The sequence below is a fragment of the Cetorhinus maximus genome, chromosome 4 (assembly GCF_964194155.1).
Source record: "Cetorhinus maximus chromosome 4, sCetMax3.hap1.1, whole genome shotgun sequence".
In the NCBI taxonomy this organism is placed as follows: Eukaryota; Metazoa; Chordata; class Chondrichthyes; order Lamniformes; family Cetorhinidae; genus Cetorhinus; species Cetorhinus maximus.
The window spans coordinates 31,313,445-31,333,711 of NC_135882.1; the positions used below are offsets into that span (position 1 = coordinate 31,313,445).

Below are 20,267 nucleotides of genomic sequence, written 5' to 3' on the forward strand. Positions count from 1 at the left end.
GCACGTTAACGTCAGCACGCAGGCGGCGATCAAGTGACCCCGAGGCAGGGCAGATCCTCTTCTCTCCTCCCCTCCCCCCAGTCCTTATTGACGGAGCGCACGGCCAAATTTAAAACGGAGCGGGTGAGATTTAAATGCTGGTCGTGAGCTCGACGCTGGTTTTACAATGAAAGTTAAAATCCTGTGTCGCAATCCGGATGATTACGTTAGAGAAACGAAAAACGACATCCAGAGAGGTGAGTAGCTCGCGGGGGGGGGAGGAGATCGTGCTTCTCATTTACAGCGACCGGCCTGATGGTGAACATTTACAGCGTTTGTAACCCTGGGCCCAGCTACACAGCCACCATGTGCTGTGTGTCTGTGGGAGGTTTATTATTACAATAAGATGAAAGCAAAATACTGCGGATGCTGGAAACCTGAAACAAAAACAGAAAAATGCTGGAAAAACTCAGCAGGTCTAACAGCATCTGTGGAGAGAGAAACAGAGTTCAAGTTTCGAGTCCGTACGACTCTTCAGAGCTAAAGAGAAGTAAAAATGTGATGAAATGTATACTGTTTAAATGGGTGGAGCAGTTGAAGCTGGATAGAAGGCCAGCGATAGGTGGGGGCAAAGGAGGTGAATTGCTCCTTAGGAGAGCCAGTATGGACACAATGGGCGAATAGCCGCCTTCTGCGCTGTATCAATTCTATCCTATGACCTTGATCCAAACATTCAAAAGATTGTGCCAGCTACCTAAAGGAAACATAAATTGTAGGAAAGTTACAAAAATCTTATTATCAGAAACAGGGTGGTTAAGTATTTGAGCAAGTAAGAGATGATCAGAGAATCAGCATGGATTTGTGAAGGGATCTTCACAACTTATCCAACCTATCTAGTTGAATTTGCTACGGTCATCTAACATAGGTACATCAATGACTATGTTGCCTCTAAGAACTTCTAAAATGTGTTTGAAGCCCTGTTATCCAGCTGAGTGAGAAGCACCTGCCTGCTTCCATTCTTTTTTTGTCTCATTGCAGACAGAGAACCACCTGCAGTGGTTTCTCTTCTACACTATTACCTCTGGAGTCCCCCAAGGATCTATTCTTGACGCCCTTCTATTTCTCATTTACGTGTTGCCCCTCGGAGACATCATCCAAAAACACAACATGAGCTTTCATGTGAAAACTAATGACACCAAGCTCTGCCTCAGCCCTACCTCTCAACAGTGCCACTGCTGCTAAATTATCAAACTAATTATCTGATTCAAGTAGTAGATAAGCAGAAATTTCATCAAGTTAAAACATTGGGAATACCGAAGTCATCTCCTTCAGTTCCCCCTACAAGCTCTTTTCCATAACTACCAGCTTCATCCCCCTCTCTGCCAACTGTCTGAGGCTGAAATAAACTATTCAGTCTTGGTGTCAGATTTGACAGCGAGATGAACTTCCAGCCAAATAAGAACTAGGAGTAGGCAATTCAGCCCCTTGAGCCTGCCCCGCCATTCATTACGATCATGGCTGATCTCATTTCAGCCTCAACTCCAATTTCCTGCCCTCTCCCCATAGCCTTTCAACCCATTACTAATTAAAAATCTGTCTATCTCCTCCTTAAATTTATTCAGCATCCCGGCATCCACTGCACTCTTGAGGTAGTGAATTCCACAGATTCACGACCCTTTGAGAAAAGTAATTCCTCCTCATCTCTGATTTAAATTTACCACCCCTTAGCCTAAAACTATGGCCTCTCGTTCTAGAATGCCCCAGAAGGGGAAACATCCACTCCACATCTACTTTGTCTATCCCCTTTAGCATCTTATATACCTCAATTAGATCTCCTCTCATCCTTCTAAACTCTAGCGAGTATAGGTCTAAACTGCTCAATCTCTCCTCATAAGACAAGCCCTGCATCTCTGGAATCAATCTAGTGAACCCCCTCCACATGTTCAGTGGTTCAATGAAAGTGCAGGAGAACATACCAGGAGCAGCACCAGGCATACTGAATAATGAGGTGTCAACCTGGTAAAGCTACAACAGGGGACTACTTGCTTGGCAAACAGTGGAAGCAGCATGCAATAGGCAGAGCTAACCAACAGATCTGATCTAAGCCCTGTAGCCCTGCCACATCCAGTCGTGAATGGTAATGGACAATTAACTCATTGGAGGAGGCGACTCCACAAATATCCCCATCCTCAATGATGGGGGAGTATAGGACATCGGCGCTAAAGAGAAGTTGAAGCATTTGCAAGCCAGAAGTGCCACGTGGATGATTCATCTCGGCCTTCCCTTGAGGTCCCCAGCATCACAGGATACTAGTCTTCAGCCAATTTGATTCACTCCACATGATATCAAGAAACAACTGAGGGCACTAGATACCATAAAGGTTATGGGCCCTGATAATATTCTGGCAGTAGTACTGAAGACTTGTACTCCAGAACTAGTTGTGCCCCTAGCTAAGCTGATACCGTACAGCTAGAACACTGGCAGCTACCTGGGAATATGGAAAATTGCCCAGGTATGTCCTGTTCACAAAATGCAGGACAAATCAAATCTAGCCTGATTATCACTGTATTAGTCAACACTCAATTGTCATGGAAAGTGTCATTGAGGTGCTACCAAGTAGGACTTGCACAGCAATAACCTGCTTACTGATGCTCAGTTTGGGTTCCGCTAGGGCCACTCAACTCCTGACCTCAGTACAATCTTGGTCCAAACTTGGACAAAGGAGCTGAACTCCAGAGGTTAGATGAGAGTGACTGTCCTGACATCAAGGCAGCATTTGACAGAGTGTGGCATTAAGGAATCCTAACAAAACTGTAGTCAATGGGAATTGGGGGAAAAGCCTGCTCTAGTTGGAGTCATACCCAGCACAAAGGAAGATTGATTGTGATTGTTGGAGGTTAACCATCTCAGTCCCAGTGTGTTCCAGCAGGAGTTCCTAAGCGTCCTGTTCTAGGCCTAATCATCTCCTTTGATTGCTTCATTAATGACCACCCCTCCATCATAAGGTCAGAAGCTGGATGTGCGATCAGCGAACAATGTTCAGCACCATTCATGGCTCCTTGGATATTGAAGCAGTCCGTGTCCATCCATGTGCAGCAAGACTTGGACAATATTCAGGTTTGGGTTGATAAGTAGCAAGTAATATTTGTGCCTGGCAATTGTGTGACAATGAGCATCTCCAACAAGAGAGAATCCAACCATCACCCGTTGATGTTCAATGGCATTACCATTGCTGAATCCCCCACTATCAACATCCTGGGGGGTTACCATTGACCAGAAACTGAATTGGACCAGCCAATATATATACCTTGGCTACAAGAGCAGGTCAGAGGCTGTGAATTCTGCAGCAAATACCTCGCCCCCTGACTCGCCAAAGCCTGTCCATCATTTACAAGTCAGGAGTGTGATGGAATTGTCCCCACTTTCCTGGATGAGTGCAGCTCCAGCAACACTCAAGAAGCTTGACAACATCCAGGACAAAGCAGCCACTTAACTACCATCTTAAGCATTCATTCCACCACTGAAGCACAATGGCAGCAGTGTGTACCATCTACAAGATGAACTGCAGCAACTCACCAAGGCTCCTTAGGCAGCACTTTCCAAACCCATGACCACTACGATCTAGAAGGACAAGGGCAGCAGACACATGGCAGCGACACCACCACCTGCAAGTTCCTCTCCAAGCCACTCACCATCCTGAATTGGAACCGTATTGCCTTTCCTTCATAGTTGCTGAGTCAAAATCCTGGAACTCCCCCCTAACAGCACTGTGGATGCACCTACACCACATGGACTGCAACAGTTTAAGGAAGCGATTCATTGCCATGTTCTCCAGGGCAAATAGGATGGGCAACAAGAGCTGGCCTAGCTAGTGACGCCCAGATGCAGTGGAAAAATTAGGAAAAAAATTGCACCATCAGGTCAGCCTACTTCCATCTGCATGACATCCAGCCTCAACTTATCTGCAATTGAAATCCTCACTCATGCTTTTGTTACCTCTAGACTTAAATTTTCGAACACTCTACTGGCCGAACTTTCATATTTCACCCTCCATAAGTTTAAGGTCACCCAACACTCTGCTCTTATAATATGCGGCAAATCCCATTCACCATCACCTCTGTGCCTGTCAAGCAGCACCTCTTTTTAAAATTCTTATCCTTGTTTTAAATCCCTCTCTGGACTCATCCCTCCCTAATCCTGTAGCCTTCTCCAGTCCTACAACACTCAGAACCCTGTGCCCTTCCAATTTAGGCCTTTTTGCACATTCCCTATTTTAATTGCTCCATCATTGGCAGTCATACTTTCAGCTGCCTATACTCTAAACTCTGGAATTCCCTCTCTAAACCTATCCATCCCTCTGCCTTCCCCTCTTCGAAGGTGCTCCTGAAAACTTACCTCTTATTAACCAAGTTTTTGGTCATCTGTCCTTCTCCCTCCTTATGTAGCTCATACGAACTTGGAGTAGGCCACTTAGCCCTTCAAGCCTGCTGATTTTACCCTCCTGTCTACCTCTGATAATCTTTCACCCCTTTGTTAATCAAGAATCTATCTAGCTCTGCCTTAAAAATATTTGAAGACCCTACTTCGACTGTCTTTTGAGGAAGAGAGTTCCAAAGACACTCAACCCGATGAGAGAATTTCTCCTCATCTCTGTCTTAAATGAACAACCCTTATTTTTAAGTCGTGACTCCTAGCCCTAGATTCTCCCACAAGAGGAAACATCCGCTCTGTCAAAACCCCTCAGGATCTTAAAGGTTTCAATCAAGTTGCCTCTCACTCTTCTAAACTCCAGTGGATGCAAACCTAACCTGTCCAACAATTCCTCATAAGACAACCCACTCATTCCTGGTATTAGCCTTGTAAACCTTCTCTGTACTGCTAATGTATTTACATCTTTTCTTAAATAAGAGACAAATACTGTACTCCAGATGTGGTCTCACCAGTGTCCTGTACAACTGAAGCATAACTTCCCTATTTTTGTATTCAATCCCCTCCCAATAAACGATAATATTCTATCAGCTTTCCTAACTACTTGCTGTAGCTGCATTCTAGCCTTTTGTGATTCATGCACTAGGACTCTTTTCAGCAATATTCAAGTGCCGTTCGACCAAGTGACTGTTAATGTATCTTTTCTGAGGAACCAAAATACACTCTTTGGGCTTTGTTCTTCCTGCCAAAATGGACAATTTAACTGTTGCCCACATTATACTCCATTTGCCCACTCACTTAACCTATCTGCACCACTTTGTAGCCTCCTTACGTCCTCTTCACAACTTACTTTCCTACCTATCCTTATGTTGTTAGCAAATTTAACAACTGTATCATCTGTCCCTTCATCCATGTCATTTATATAATTTGTAAAATGTTGAAGTCCCAGCACTGATCCCTGTGGCACACCACTCATTACATGTCAGATTTTGTTTGATGGCACTCCTGTAAAGTGCCTTGGAACGTTTAACTGCATTAAAACTATTATATAAATGCAAGTTGTTGTTAAATTGCACAGAGCTTTGATCAAACCCCATCTAGAATTTTTTTGGTTCTTCAGGAAAGATACACTAACAGTTACTTGGCGGCACAGAGCTTGAATATTGCTGAAAAGAGACTCATGTTGCCGAAGCTTTTTGCCTCGGATTCATCAGGAAAAACACAAGTACGCCAAATTTCAAACAATCACAACGCTTTATTCTACAGAAGAAAAGTGGTGCTGAATGGTTGGCAAGTTGACTCTGATTGGCCAAGGCAAAAGGGACTATAGGCTTCCCGTGCTTCTGAGTAATTCAAAGAAGGCGCAAGGCTTCCTTTTTTTTCCTCCAGAGAATGGTTTCCTGTGTATAAATACGTTGCTTCTAGCAAGTGTAAATGAATCACAGCACAAGCTCAGCTGATCATCATCTTAAATTTGTTATTAGTGCACTCGGGCTTATTCAGCAAGTGCTGCCCAATCACGGAATCGCATCCAACAGTCGACGTTTAGTTGGTTTTGCAAGCGCAGAGTGACTCTGTATTGTCTGTACTCTGCCTGTTACAAATAGCAGGAGGAACATGTTATTTGATTTTGATCAGCCAGTTGTTGGGATGTACAGCTTACGTACCTGGCATCTCACCGGCGCTGAAATTCAGACATGATGTTGCTTGATTGTGTGGTAGACAGAACATCCTTTTGGATTGATGGCAGCAAAGTATTAGTGGAAAATACAATGGGAATTGTTCTAGGGATGAAGGGCTTCAGTTACATGAGTAGATTGGTGAAGCTGAGGCTGTTCTCCTTGGAGAAGAGAAGGTTGAGAGGAGACTTGATAGAGCTGTTCAAAATCGTGAGGGATCTAGATAGACCAAAATTGTTCTCATCAGTGAAAAGGTTGAAAATCAGACTACACCAATTAAAAAGTGAATGGCAAATTCATGACATGAGGAAAAACTTTTTTTACACAGTGGGAGGTTAGAACCTGGAATGCAGTGCCTGAGAATGTGGTGGAGGCAGATTCACTCTTAGCTTTTGAAAGGGAATTGGATAAGCACATGAAGAAAATCAAATTGTGAGGCTATGAGGAAAGGGCAAGGGAGTGGGGCTAGCTAAGTTGCTCTTGCAGAGAGCTGACATAGTCACAACAAGCTGAAATGCTGCCTCCTGTGCTTATGTTTCTATGAAGAGGACACATTTTAACATTAGAGCTAGACCATTTAGGAATATGTCAGAAAACACTTCCACACAAAGGGTACTGGACATCTGGAATTCTCTTACCCTGAAAGCTGTGGATGTTGGGCCAGCTGAAACTCTCAAGACTGCAATCAACAGATTTTTGGGGGTAAAGGTGTTCTGGGTTATGGAATAAAGTGGATAAATAGAGTTGAGATACAGATCAACCATGAAGTGCCAGCCAAGATTATGCTCAAATCCTGAAATAGGCTTGAACCCATGACCTACTAATTCATAGATGTAAGTGCTTCCACTGAACTAAGGCTGATACATGGGGGTTAGTGGTTTGAGGAGAAAATCAGCCTTACGTTATTATTGTTTTGTAGGATGATGGAGTGATAAATGCTTCTGGCTGAGGAGGGCAAAACATAATGTTTGATGGTTCAGTCTGATCCAATAATGAATGACAAAACCAGCTTAGCACCAGATTTCCTATGGTTTGTAGATTTCAACTGTGACTTTTACACACTCTGGATGGGTGCTTGCTTCCTAGGTTGCTGAGAGAAATAAGGATGGAAATAAAGGAAGCTTGGCCATTCTCTTCCAATTCTCCTTGAACATGAAATGGTGCTGGAGGACTAGAGAGCTGAAATTGTTCCACCAATGTTGTAAAAAGGGGGAGAGGGATAACCAGGTTACTAACAGGCCTGTCAGCCTGACATAGGTGGAGGGAAACCTTTAAAGACAGCAATCTTGGACAAAATTAACCACCATTTGTAAAAGCATCAGTTAATAAATGACAGCCATTACGAACTTGTTAATGGCGAAGCATGATTGACTAACTGGATTGAGCTCCTTGAAATAACAGAGGTTGTTGAGGATAGTGTGATTGATGCATATATGGCCTTTAAAAAGGTATTTAGTAAAGTGCAACATAATATACTTGTTATCAAAATTGAAGGCCATGGCAGTGGCAGGGTGCATACGAAAGCAGTAAGCAGTTGTTTCTCAAACTGCGGGAAAGTGTGCGGTGATGTCCCCCAGGGGTCAGTATTATTAAGAATATTGTTCTTCTTGACATATACAAAATACTAATGGACTGGACTTGTGTATATAGGATGTAATTTCAAAGATTGTGGATGACATAAAACTCAAATGTAGTAAATAGTGAGGAGAATAATGGCATACTTCAGAAGGCTGTCTGGTGAAATGGGCAGACGTGGCAAATGATATTTAATACAGAAAAGTACGAAGTGATGCATTTTGGAAGGAGAATGAGGAGAGGCACTATAAACTAAATTGTACAATTTGAAAGGAGCTACAGCAGCAGAGAGACATGATTGCTTTCCTACAGAAATTTCTGAAGGTGGCACAGAAAGCTGAGAAGACTATTTATTTAAAAAGGCACATAGGATATATGCTTTTCTAAATTAAGGCATAAAATACAAAAGCAAGGAAGTTATGCCAAAAGTTTATAAACTACTGATTAGGTCTCAGCTGGAATATTCTGTACATTTCTGAGTATCTCACCTCTGGAAGGGTATCGATGCCTCTTTTAGAGAAGATTTACTCGAATAACGGATGAGTGACTTCTGTAACCTGAAGGTGATAGAGCAGTTGGGGTTATTCTCCTTGGAGCAGAGAGAGATATGAGGAGATTTAATAGAGGCACACAAAATCATAATAGAGTGAATAAGGGATACTGTCTCCAGTAGCAGGAGAATCGGTAATTGGAAGACATCGATTTAAGGCAATTGGCAATGATGAGAATTTTTTTTGCCATGAGTTGTTACGATCCAAAATGCACAGCCTGAAAGAGTAGTGGAAACAGATTCAGTAGTAACTTTCAAAAAGCAATAGAGTGAATACTTGAAGGAGAGAGAATTGCAGGGCTTTGGGGAAACAGCAGGGGAATGGGACTAATTGGAGTGCTCCATTGAAGGTGGAGGCACGGAGGACTGAATGTCGTCCTCCTGTGCTGTTAGATTCTGTGACTGTGTGACAAAGATGGGGATTGCAGTGGGGGAACTGCAAGGGTGGAAGCTGGTGAATAATTCTGTGGATAAGAGCATGACATATTTTGGTATGCATTTTTGTTAAATTTGCTTCATTTGTACCACTGCATAATTCAATTTTCTATCCAGCAAACATCAACTTTTGAATTAAGAATAGCTTGTATTTTATCATGGCACGGAAGAAGTTTGGACAGTTTAAATGTTTCCAATGCACTATGTTTTCTTTCTCTTAGAAACATAGGAATGGGAATAGGCCATTCAGCTCCTCGAGCCTGTTCTGTCGTTTAATTTACTCATGGGCTGACCTGCATCTTAACGGCTTTAGTTCTGTAACTTTTAATACCATAGCCTAACAAAAACCTACCAATCTCAGTTTTCAATTGAGCTACAGGATCAACAGATTTTTGGGGAGAGAATTCCAGATTTCCACTGCCTTTTGTGCCTTCTGATATCATCTCGCTCTCTTTCTTTCCTTCCCACTGCCCCCCCAACCAAATCCCTTAATCATCTTAAACAGTTCAGATAGCCCTTAATTGTCTTCTATATTTAAACCCTTTCAGCCCCAGCGTTATTCTGGTAATTCTGTGCTGCACCCCTCTGAGACCAGTGTATCCTCCCTGAGAAGGAGTGTCCAGAGCTGAATGCAGTACTCCAGGTGGAGTCCAACCAGAGTCCTGTACAGCTGTGACATAATTTCCACCCCTTTTTATATTCCAGCCCCATTGAGATAAAGGCCAACAGTCCATTTGAGTTTCTTGTATTATAGTCACTGTTAACTTGATGTTCCGTTTCTGTTAGTTTATTGACTAATTCTGGCTCTTTACCCATTACTGAATCTACGATGGCCTGTTCTCTTCTTGGCTTCAAGAAGACTGTCCTGAAGTACACTCAAGAAATTTGCGGCTTTTGGGATACAAGTCTTTCTGCTCCCCAGTCTATCTGAACTCCATGTTTATGTATCCTGCAACTTTATTAACGCTATCTAGAGATCTGTGAAAACTTCCAAAATTTTCTTCCTACTGTGCATAAATAAATTATTCTGTGGATCTAGCCTAGTTCTGCTCTGATGAATAGAATCATTGGATTCATACCCGAAAAGAAATAAATGAATTTGATTAAAAATACTCCAATTATATTATGGAAGGCAAATACTTTATTTTAACAAAGATATTGAGAGAAATATGGTGGCTGAGAGAATTGTGCATCCCTTAATGACAGACAGCAATTGGAAATCGGGAAATGGCAGACTTACAAAGTAGCCACAGGTATTTAGTATCACAATGGAGAACAAGGACAAAATACCGGACATGCAAAGAAAACTGAAAATAAAGGGAGAAACTTACTAGATTATTTTTTTTAAAAATGGCAGTACTGAAGTACTATTGTCCACACACAGATTCTGGATTAGTTTCAAGCCATATTGTCTGTGGGAGAAAACGGGAGAGGAGGTGGCATGATGTTGGAGGGGAATTATTGATATGCAGTCTAGACTCATCACTATTACAGGGTATGTTTATTAATAGTTAAAGAACTTGCTTGCAAAATAGTTGGCTTTGTTCTAATTTGTTAAATCTCTAATTCCTATGTTCAGTACCAAGGAATTATGATCCTGCACTGCATCCATTTGAGGTACCTCGGGAATACACTAGAGCGCTGAATGCAACCAAGCTGGAACGGGTTTTTGCTAAACCATTTGTAGCATCGCTCGATGGCCACAGGGATGGTGTGCACTGTATGGCCAAACATTTTAAGAGTTTATCCACAATAATCTCTGGGGCTTGCAATGGTGAGGTGAGTGATACATATATCTTTGAGTTGTGTAATTTGTTGTAAAAGGAGGTTATACTTTCTTGTAAAATAAATAAAGTCCAGCTTGGGTTGGTGCCAGTGTAGTGCCTGAATTGTTTGAGAGTATGGATAAATGGATTTGCCATAGCCAGTAACGTGATGAGATAAATACCTCCAGTGAGATTGACTGACTGGGAATTATAGATAGCCTAACAAGTAAATATACTTAACAAAAATGACATGGCTAAGGGGAAGGAGTAGTAAAGTGGGGCTAATTGAACAACTTCAGAGGCACAATGGACCAAATGACCTCCCTTGTGCTGTATGAATCAATTATAGCATATGTATCTGCTGCAGGAGTGGCTAAATTTTGAGAGCTCAAACCAAAAAAAAAAGTCCTATCTGACAAAAAGCCACAGTCCCCTTTTCATGTAGATCAGATTTTGGGAGGACAACACCAAAATAGGTGTCTACTGTTGTTAGCTACATATATTTTAACATAGAGCCCCTAAAGGAGAGGCATCAGCTCAGAATCACATGCTAAATATGATGTGCCTCATCTGGCCACTGAGCAGACTTTTTTTAATCTTCCTAATTTTGTTTTCTCGACTTTAAATCTTTTGGTTTCAAATCTCTGACTAAAAAGTAGCGGTTTATTTGATTTCCTCATTCTCTGGTTCGCCATATCATTTCAAAGTAAAACTCCGTCATACAGCCTTATGAAAATATACTATCTGCAATCTTACCATGCACCTTGCTCAGTGGCACTCCTCTCTGAATTTGGCTCCATCTCAACTGTAGATCAGCCGTCTTCCTGCTTCTTGTGAAGTGACAGGTACAGGCAAACAAATCTCTTCTGGCTTGATGTATGATGTAATTCTATGTGTAATTTGTGAGGCATCAGTTTAGCCAATGATGGTGAATATAATATAAAGAACCACATTACAGCAAATGTAAAGCAATAAGGCAGGGAGCTAGCAACAGATTTGGTTTTTTTTGGATATTGGACATCCATTCACTTTATTTTTATTCATAACTTGTATTTTGCTACTTTGATGGAATTAATTCGTGATACATAAGGAGTGCCACATTAAAAATTTAGATTGGGTAAAATATGCTCTGATTTAGATCTTTTGCGCTTTTAGTCTTTTTCTTAAATGTACATGTTCGCAGTAGAATGGGGAACTGAGCATGTAGACAGTAATAGGACTTCATAGGCATATATGTAGGCTGGACAACAGGAGGTAAACAGAAGAACAGACAAAATATCATTTGTGTTTTCCCCTTAACACCTACTTACTATCCACTGCCGTGTGAAGCTTTCTGTAGCATCAATTTCCACAAAGTAAATGTCATAAAATAGAAATAAAAACAAAGTGCTGGAAAAACTCAACTGGCAGCATATGTGAAGAGAGAAACAGCATTAACATTTCGAGTCCAATATGACTCCACTTCGGAATCAGACCTAAATAGAGGGAGTGTATTCCCTGACTCCATTTGTCGAGTGGTTTGTATTTTGATACCTCTTCCTTTTACCATACTGACATACTGATGGCACTTTACCCCATTTCATGCTGTTCACCATACTTTGTGTTTTGTTTATGGCATTCAATCATGTATGCATGTCCTCTACCCACCCTCCTCCCCACCAACCACCCGTCGTTCCTGCTTAAAATCAGTAATCTCCTCCTCCTCCTCCCCATCCTCCTGCAGACTATCATCCCCCTTCTCCACTCCACCATTATAGCTTGGAGATGCTGGACATTTCTTCGTGCTATCAGACCTCAGAAACTCGGTCCATTATTTCTCAAACTAAACAAAAATTCAATTTTAAAGCTTATCACTTAAACACAAAGGCATATTTGTTTTGTTGAGACTTAGGAAATATAACCATTTTAATTTCGGCTCAAGAGGGCTAGCTTTTTATCTGAGTAAAAATGCTATTCTCTCCTAACTTACTAGTACCTACTCCCACTTTCATATCCAATGTTATCCACCTTTTCCATTACACCAATCACAATCCTGAAGTGCTCACTGCTTATCCTCCATACTATTTACTTACCCCTTCTCCTTTACTACCCCTGCTGCAACGTTCTTTGACCCTGAGGCACTACAGAAAGGAAAATTTGTAATTTCTATGGAATCTGTAATTGTTTTGAAGAATGTTTGGAAAGACTTAAGAGTTTTCATCAGTTGTAATTTTCTTGAATAGAGTGAATAACTGACAGGAAACAGTGTGTTGGGATAAATGGGTAATCTCCAGGTTAGCAAACCAACTAGTGGAGTGCCGCAGGGGTCAATGCTGGGATCTTAACTATTTACGATCTATATTAATGACTTGGTTGAAGGGACAGACTATTGTAGCCAAGTTTGCTGATGATACAAAGAAAGATAGGAAAACAAGCTGTGAGACGAATACAAAGAGCTTGCAAAGGGATATGGATAGGCAAAGTGAGTGGACAAAAATTTGGCAGGAGTATAATGTGGGAAAATGTGAGGTTGTCCACTTTGGCAGGAAGAATAGAAAAGCAGTGTATTATTTAAATGGAAAGAGACTGCAGAATGAGAAAGTACAGAGGGATCTGGATCTCCTTGTACATGAATCATAAGTTATGCAGGTACAACAAATAATTAGGAAGGCAAATAGAATGTTGGTCTTTACTGCAAGGGGGATGGAATGTAAAAGTAGTGCAGTCTTGCTATGACTGTTCAGGGCATTGATGAGACCTTACCTGGAGTACTGTGTGCTGTCCTGGTCTCTTTACTTAAGGAGAGCTATACTTGTATTGCAAGCAGTTCAGAGAAAGCTCACCAGGCTGACTCCTGGGTCGAAGGGGTTGTCTTATGAGGAAAGGTTGGGCCTATATTCATTGCATTTTAGAAGAATGAGAGGTAACCTTATTGAAACATATAAGATTTTGAGGGGGCTTGATTGGGTAAATGCTTCCTCTCATGGGGGAGTCTAGAATTAGGCGGCACAGATTTAAAAACAAGGGGTTTCCCGTTTGAGATATGGAGATGAAGAGGAATTTCTACACGGAGGGTTGTTAGTCTTTGGAATTTTCTTCCACAGAGAGCAGTGGAGGCTAGATCATTGATTATATTCAAAGCTGTGTTAGACAGATTATTTGATCGTCAAGGGTAATGGGCTTAAGTAGTTAGGGCCACAATCAGATCAGCATGATCTTATCGAATTACAGAGCAGGCCCAGTGGCTGAATGGCCTACTCCTGCTCCAATTTCTTATGATCACTAGAGGACTTTGGAACTGCATATGGTGCCACATGTCTGCGGGGAAAGATGCGAATGCTTGTGGTTTTGTAAGATGCATCTTTATTGTATTGACTATTTAAAGTGAAATTTACCTTTTTTATTTGAAATATCATTTGCCTGTTAACTCATGAGTAATTTACATCGATTCTGATTGGTGTTAAAGTGAAATCTTGTTAATTCCTTCATTTGGGAGTCATTAAGTAAATTTAATTATTTTAGTTTCCAACTCCCCCATGATTGTAACACCACATATAGTTGCAACAACCTGCTTTAACCCAAAAGCAAAATATTGTGGATGCTGTAAATCTGAAATAAAACACAAAATTCTGAAAATACTCAGCAGGTCTGGCAGCACCTGTAGGGAGCGAAATGTTCCAGGTTATGATCTTTCATTAGAATTGTTCAGCTGATGTGCAACAGATCTGTAAGCATGATCGTTTTGTTGCAGTTGTATAGTTAGATTCCTTTCCTCATCCTGAATGCAGATTCAAGAGAAGCCAATGTTATGAACACCCTCACGACTCATTGTTATAGCTGCTTATAGCTGCAGCATGCATTATTATCCAGGGCCAAGAGAAACAAGTTTAAATATTTGCCCATGTATAAGCAATGTTGCAGATGCTACTCCAATCAGCCCCATCACCCTTCAAATAAGAAACAAAAACAGAAATACCTGGAAAAACTCAGCAGGTCTGGCAGCATCGGCGGAGAAGAACAAAGTTGACGTTTCGAGTCCTCATGACCCTTCAACAGAACTAAGTAAAAATAGGAGAGGGGTGAAATATAAGCTGGTTTAAGGTGGAGGGGGTGGGGGGAGAGAAGTGGTGGGGGGAGGTGGTTGTAGGGACAAGCAAGCAGTGATAGGAGCAGATAATCAAAAGATGTCACAGACAAAAGAACAAAGAGATATTAAAGTTGGTGATATTATCTAAACGAATGTGCTAATTAAGAATGGATGGCAGGACAGGCAAGGTACAGATAGCTCTAGTGGGGATGGGGTGAAATAAGACTAAAAGGGCATAAAAGGTATAGATTTAAAAATAATGGAAATAGGTGGGAAAAGAAAAATCTATATAAATTATTGGAAAAAACAAAAGGGAGGGGGAAGAAACGGAAAGGGGGTGGGGATGGAGGAGGGAGTTCAAGATCTAAAGTTGTTGAACTCAATATTCAGTCCGGAAGGCTGTAAAGTGCCTAGTCGGAAGATGAGGTGCTATTCCTCCAGTTTGCGTTGAGCTTCACTGGAACAATGCAGCAAACCAAGGACAGACATGTGGGCAAGAGAGCAGGGTGGAGTGTTAAAATGGCAGGCAACAGGGAGGTCTGGGTCATTCTTGCGGACAGACCGAAGTGTTCTGCAAAGCGGTCGCCCAGTCTGCGTTTGGTCTCTCCAATGTAGAGGAGACCGCATTGGGAGCAACGAATGCAGTAGACTAAGTTGAAGGAAGTGCAAGTGAAATGCTGCTTCACTTGAAAGGAGTGTTTGGGCCCTTGGACGGTGAGGAGAGAGGAAGTGAAGGGGCAGGTGTTGCATCTTCTGCGTGGGCATGGGGAGGTGCCATAGGTGGGGGTTGAGGAGTAGGGGGTGACGGAGGAGTGGCCCAGGGTGTCACGGAGGGAACGATCCCTATGGAATGCCGCGAGGGGGGGTGAAGGGAAGATGTGTTTGGTGGTGGCATCATGCTGGAGTTGGCGGAAATGGTGGAGGATGATCCTTTGAATGCGGAGGCTGGTGGGGTGATAAGTGAGGACAAGGGGGACCCTATCATGTTTCTGGGAGGGAGGAGAAGGCGTGAGGACGGATGCGCGGGAGATGGGCCGGACACGGTTGTGGGCCCTGTCAACTACCGTGGGTGGAAAACCTCGGTTAAGGAAGAAGGAGGACATGTCAGAGGAACTGTTTTTGAAGGTAGCATCATCACAACAGATGCGACGGAGGTGAAGGAATTGAGAGAATGGGATGGAGTCCTTACAGGAAGCGGGGTGTGAGGAGCTGTAGTCGAGGTAGCTGTGGGAGTCGGTAGGCTTGTAATGGATATTGGTGGACAGTCTATCACCATAAATTGAGACAGAGAGGTCAAGGAAGGGAAGGGAAGTGTCAGAGATGGACCATGTGAAAATGATGGAAGGGTGGAGATTGGAAGTAAAATTAATAAATTTTACCAGGTCCCGACAAGAGCATGAAGCAGCACCGAAGTAATCATCGATGTACCGGAGAAAGAGTTGTGGGAGGGGGCCGGAGTAGGACTGGAACAAGGAATGTTCCACATACCCCATAAAGAGACAAGCATAGCTGGGGCCCATGCAGGTACCCATAGCCACACCATTTATTTGGAGGAAGTGAGAGGAGTTAAAGGAGAAATTGTTCAGTGTGAGAACAAGTTCAGCTAGACGGAGGAGAGTAGTGGTGGATGGGGATTGTTCGGGCCTCTGTTCGAGGAAGAAGCTTAAAATAAGACTTAATAAAATAAATAAATAAAACCCTTAAAATAAGACTTGATTTTTATAGCACCAGTTCATATCATGACAAATCCAGCTGGAGGTTTTGCCTTCTATCAAATCACCTAGTTCCCATGCATTCGATATGAATTGAATTGTGATTTTAGCAATCACTGGAGTTTCTGACTGTTTGAAATTCTTAATATATAAAAATGCTGATAAAGGATTTTCATTCTCACTTCAGAAAGCGGTAATTTGTAAATGATATCTTGACATAATTGAATCGCTCATGCTGTTCTTTTGTAGGTAAAAATTTGGAACTTGATGAACCGGCAATGCATCCGCACTTTACAAGCACATACTGGTTTTGTCAGAGGGCTCTGTTCCAGATTTTGTGGCACGTCGTTCTTCTCAGTAAGTATAACAGTACATCTTCAAGTGTACTTAAAAAGAAACAACTTCGGGTGATGCTTATGACTGTGTTTACTTTGTCAAAAAATGCAGTTTTTTTTTAAATTTGTGACTTGTTTGTTCAGTAGGTATCAGGCAAGTATTAACTGTCATTCTTGACCACTGGATTTAAGCTTGTCTCCTAAATAGACATTTGTGAGAACCAAATTTAGTTTTGATCAAAATTCATGTTTATATTATACAAACCATGATGGGCCCAATATTATATTTGCCTCCCTCAAACCCCGCCTCCCCCAATAATAATGACTTTTTTTTATTCATTCATGGGATGTGGGCATTGCTGGCTAAGCCAGCATTTATTGCCCATCCCAAATTGCATTTGAGAAGGTGGTGATGAGCTGCCTTCTTGAACCACTGCAGTCCATGTGGTGTAGGTACATGCACAGTGCTGTTAGGGAGAGAGTTCCAGGATTTTGACCTCACAGCAGTAAAGGAATGGTGATGTAATTTCAGGATGGTGAGTACCTTGCAGGTGGTGGTGTTCCCACGTGTTTGCTGCCCTTGTCCTTCTAGATGGTAGCAGTCATGGGTTTGGAATGCGCTGTCTCGAGAGCCTTGGTGAGTTCCTGCAGTGCCTCTTGTAGATGGCACACACTGCTGCCACTTTGTGTCAGTGGTGGAGGGAATAAATGTTTGTGGATGGGGTGCCAATAAAGCAGGCTGCTTTGTCCAGGATAATGTCAAGCTTTGAGTGTTGTTGGAGCTGCACTCATCGAGGCATGTGGGGAGTATTCCATCACACGGACTTGTGCCTTGTAGATGGTGGACAGAGCTTGGGGATTCAGGCGGTGAGCTACTCACCGCAGGATTCCTAGCCTCTGACCTACTCTTGTAGCTGCAGTGTTTATATGGCTAGTCCAGTTCAATTTCTAGTCTATGGTCACCCCCAGGATGTTGTTAATGGGAGATTCAGTGATGGTAATGCCAGTGAGTGTCAAGGGGGGATGGTTAGATTCTTTCTTGTTGGAGATGGTCACTGCCTGGCACATGTGTGGCACGAATGTTACTTGCCACTTATCAGCTGAAACTTGAATGTTGTCCATGTCTTGCTGCATATGGGCACAGATTGCTACAGTATCTGAGGAGTCACGAATGGTGCTGAACATTGTGCAATCATCAGTGAGCATCCCCACTTCTGACCTTATGAAGGAAGGAAGGTCATTAATGAAACAGCTGCAGATGATTGAGCCTAGGACACTATCCTGAGTTACTTCTGCAGTGATGTCCTGGAACTGAAATGATTGACCTCCAACAGCCATAACAATCTTTCTTTGTGCTAGGTATGCCTTCAATCAGCAGAGAGTTTTCCCCTGATTCCCATTGACTCTAGTTTTGCTAGGGTTCCTTGATTTCACATTCAATCAGATGATGCCTGGATGTCAAGGACAATCACTCTCTCACCTCACCTTTGGAGTTCAGCTCTTTTGTTCATCATTGAACCAAGGTTGTAATGAGGTCAGGAGCTGAGCGACCCTGGCAGAACCCAAACTGAGTGTAGGTGAGCAGGCTATTACTAAGCAGGTGCCACTTGATGACACTGTTGATGACCCCTTCCATCATTTTACTGATAATCAAAAGTAGACTGATGGGGTGGTAGTTGTGTTAAATTTGTCTTGCTTTTTGTGACAGCACATACATGGGCAATTTTCCACATTGCTGGGTAGATGCCAGTGTTGTAGCTGTACTGGAGCAGCTTGGCTGGAGTACACGTCTTCTGTACTATTGCCAGAACATTGTCAGGGCCCATAGCCTTTGCCATATCCAGTGTCTTCAGCCATTTCTTGATATCACGTGGAGTGAATCAAATTTGCTGAAGACTGGCATCTGTGATGCTGGTGTCCTCCAGAGGAGGTCGAGGTGGATCATCCACTTGGCGCGTCTGGCTGAAGATGGCTGCAAATGCTTCAGCCTTATCTTTTGTACTGATGTGCTGGGCTCCTCCATCATTGAGAATGGGGATATTTGTGGAGCCTCCTCCTCCAGTGAGTTGATTAATTGTCCACCATCATTCATGACTGGATGTGGCAGCACTGCAGAGCTTAGATTTGATCCATTGGTTGTGGAATCAGTTAGCTCGGTCTATCGCTTGCTGCTTATGCTCTTTGGCATGCTGGTCGTCCTGTGTTTTAGCTCCACCAGGGTGACACCTCATTTTTAGGTATGCCTGGTGCTGCTCTTGGCACTCAGACTCATAGACAGTTACAACACAGAAGGAGGCCATTCAACTCATTGTGTCTGAGCCAGTCAACAAAGATCTGACTACACTAATCCCATTTTCCAGCACTTGCCCCATAGCCCTGGAGGTTATGGCAATGCAAGAGAATATCTAAATATTTCCTAAATGTTACGAGAGTTTCTGACTCAACTACGCTTTCAGGTACTGAGTTCCAGATTCCCAACCCCCTTTGGGTGAAAAAATTTCTCCTCAACTCCCCTCTCGGCCTTTTACCTCTTATCTTAAATCTATGCCCCCTGGTTATTGACCCCACTACTAATGGAAAAAGTGCCTTCCTATCCATCCTATCTATACCCCACATAATCTTATGCACCTCTAGCAGGTCCCCTCTCAGCCATCGCTGCTCCAAGGAAAACAACCCCAGCCTATCCAATCTTTCCTCATAGCTCAGACCCTCCAGTCCAGGCAGCATTCTGTTAAATCTCCTCTGCACCCTTTCCAGTGCAATCACATCCTTCCTATAATGTGGTGACTAGAACTGCATGCAGTACTCCGGTTTGGCCTAATCAGCATTTTAATACAGTTCCAGCATAACCTTCCTGCCGTTGCGTTTATTAGCCGAGGCATAGAATACAAGTACCCCATATGCCGCCTTAACCACCTTATCTACCTATCCTGCTATCTTCGTGGATCTTTGGATATGCACACCACACAGGCAGGCCCTCCTGCACCCTTCATTGAACCAGGGTTGATCCCCTAGCTTGGTGGTAATGGTAGAGTAGAGATATGCCAGGCCATGAGGTTATGGATTGTGGTTGAGCACAATTCTGCTACTGCTGATCACCCACTGCCCCTCATGGTTGCCCAGTCTTAAGTTGCTAGATCTGTTCAAATCTATCCCGTTTAGCACGGTGGTATCAGGTCAAGATATCCATACATTAATTCTTCTATTTCTGCACTAATATTATTGTGATGCATTTGTACATTTCTTCTACTTCATTTTTTCCTTGCAAAATTTTAGTAAGTGTCAACTCAGTTATTTAGATCCAGAATTATAGAACGGCTTAAAGAATTAAATGCTGAGGAGAGGTGTATGAACTTGACTTATTTCCTAACTTTAGAAGGTTAAGGGTTGATTTAACCAAGATGTTTTAAAAGCTAAAGGGACTTGTTGTGGTAGATGCAGAGAAATTGTTTCCTCTGGGGAATGTATCCTGAACAGTGGGGGCATTATCTTAAAATTGGAGCTAGGTCATTTAGGAGTGAAATCAGAAAGCACTTTTTTCACACAAAACGTTGTGGAAATCAAGAACTCTCCCTTAAAAAGGCTGAGTTGCTGGGTCACATCAAACTGTCTGAAAGTTATAAATTTTTGGGTAAGAGCCTCCTGGAAAATGGAGCAAAAGTGGGTAAGTGTGGGTGAGGTACATTTCAGCCATGGTATAATTGAATTCTGGAATAGGATTGAAGGGCCAAATGGTCTACTT

The 20,267-nt window shown here is 42.5% G+C and overlaps 1 protein-coding gene across 1 annotated transcript in view; it reads left to right on the top strand.

Annotated features, from left to right (window-relative positions):
- The first annotated feature begins 16 nt into the window (after nt 1-16).
- The window catches only part of dcaf13 (ddb1 and cul4 associated factor 13), a 61,547-nt gene continuing 41,296 nt past the window's right edge, over nt 17-20,267 (top strand). The window contains exons 1-3 of the mRNA XM_078539770.1: nt 17-236; nt 10,226-10,425; nt 16,440-16,547. Coding sequence (XP_078395896.1) covers nt 167-236; nt 10,226-10,425; nt 16,440-16,547 — 378 coding nt within the window. The 5' untranslated portion in view covers nt 17-166. The remainder of the gene's footprint in view (nt 237-10,225; nt 10,426-16,439; nt 16,548-20,267) is intronic.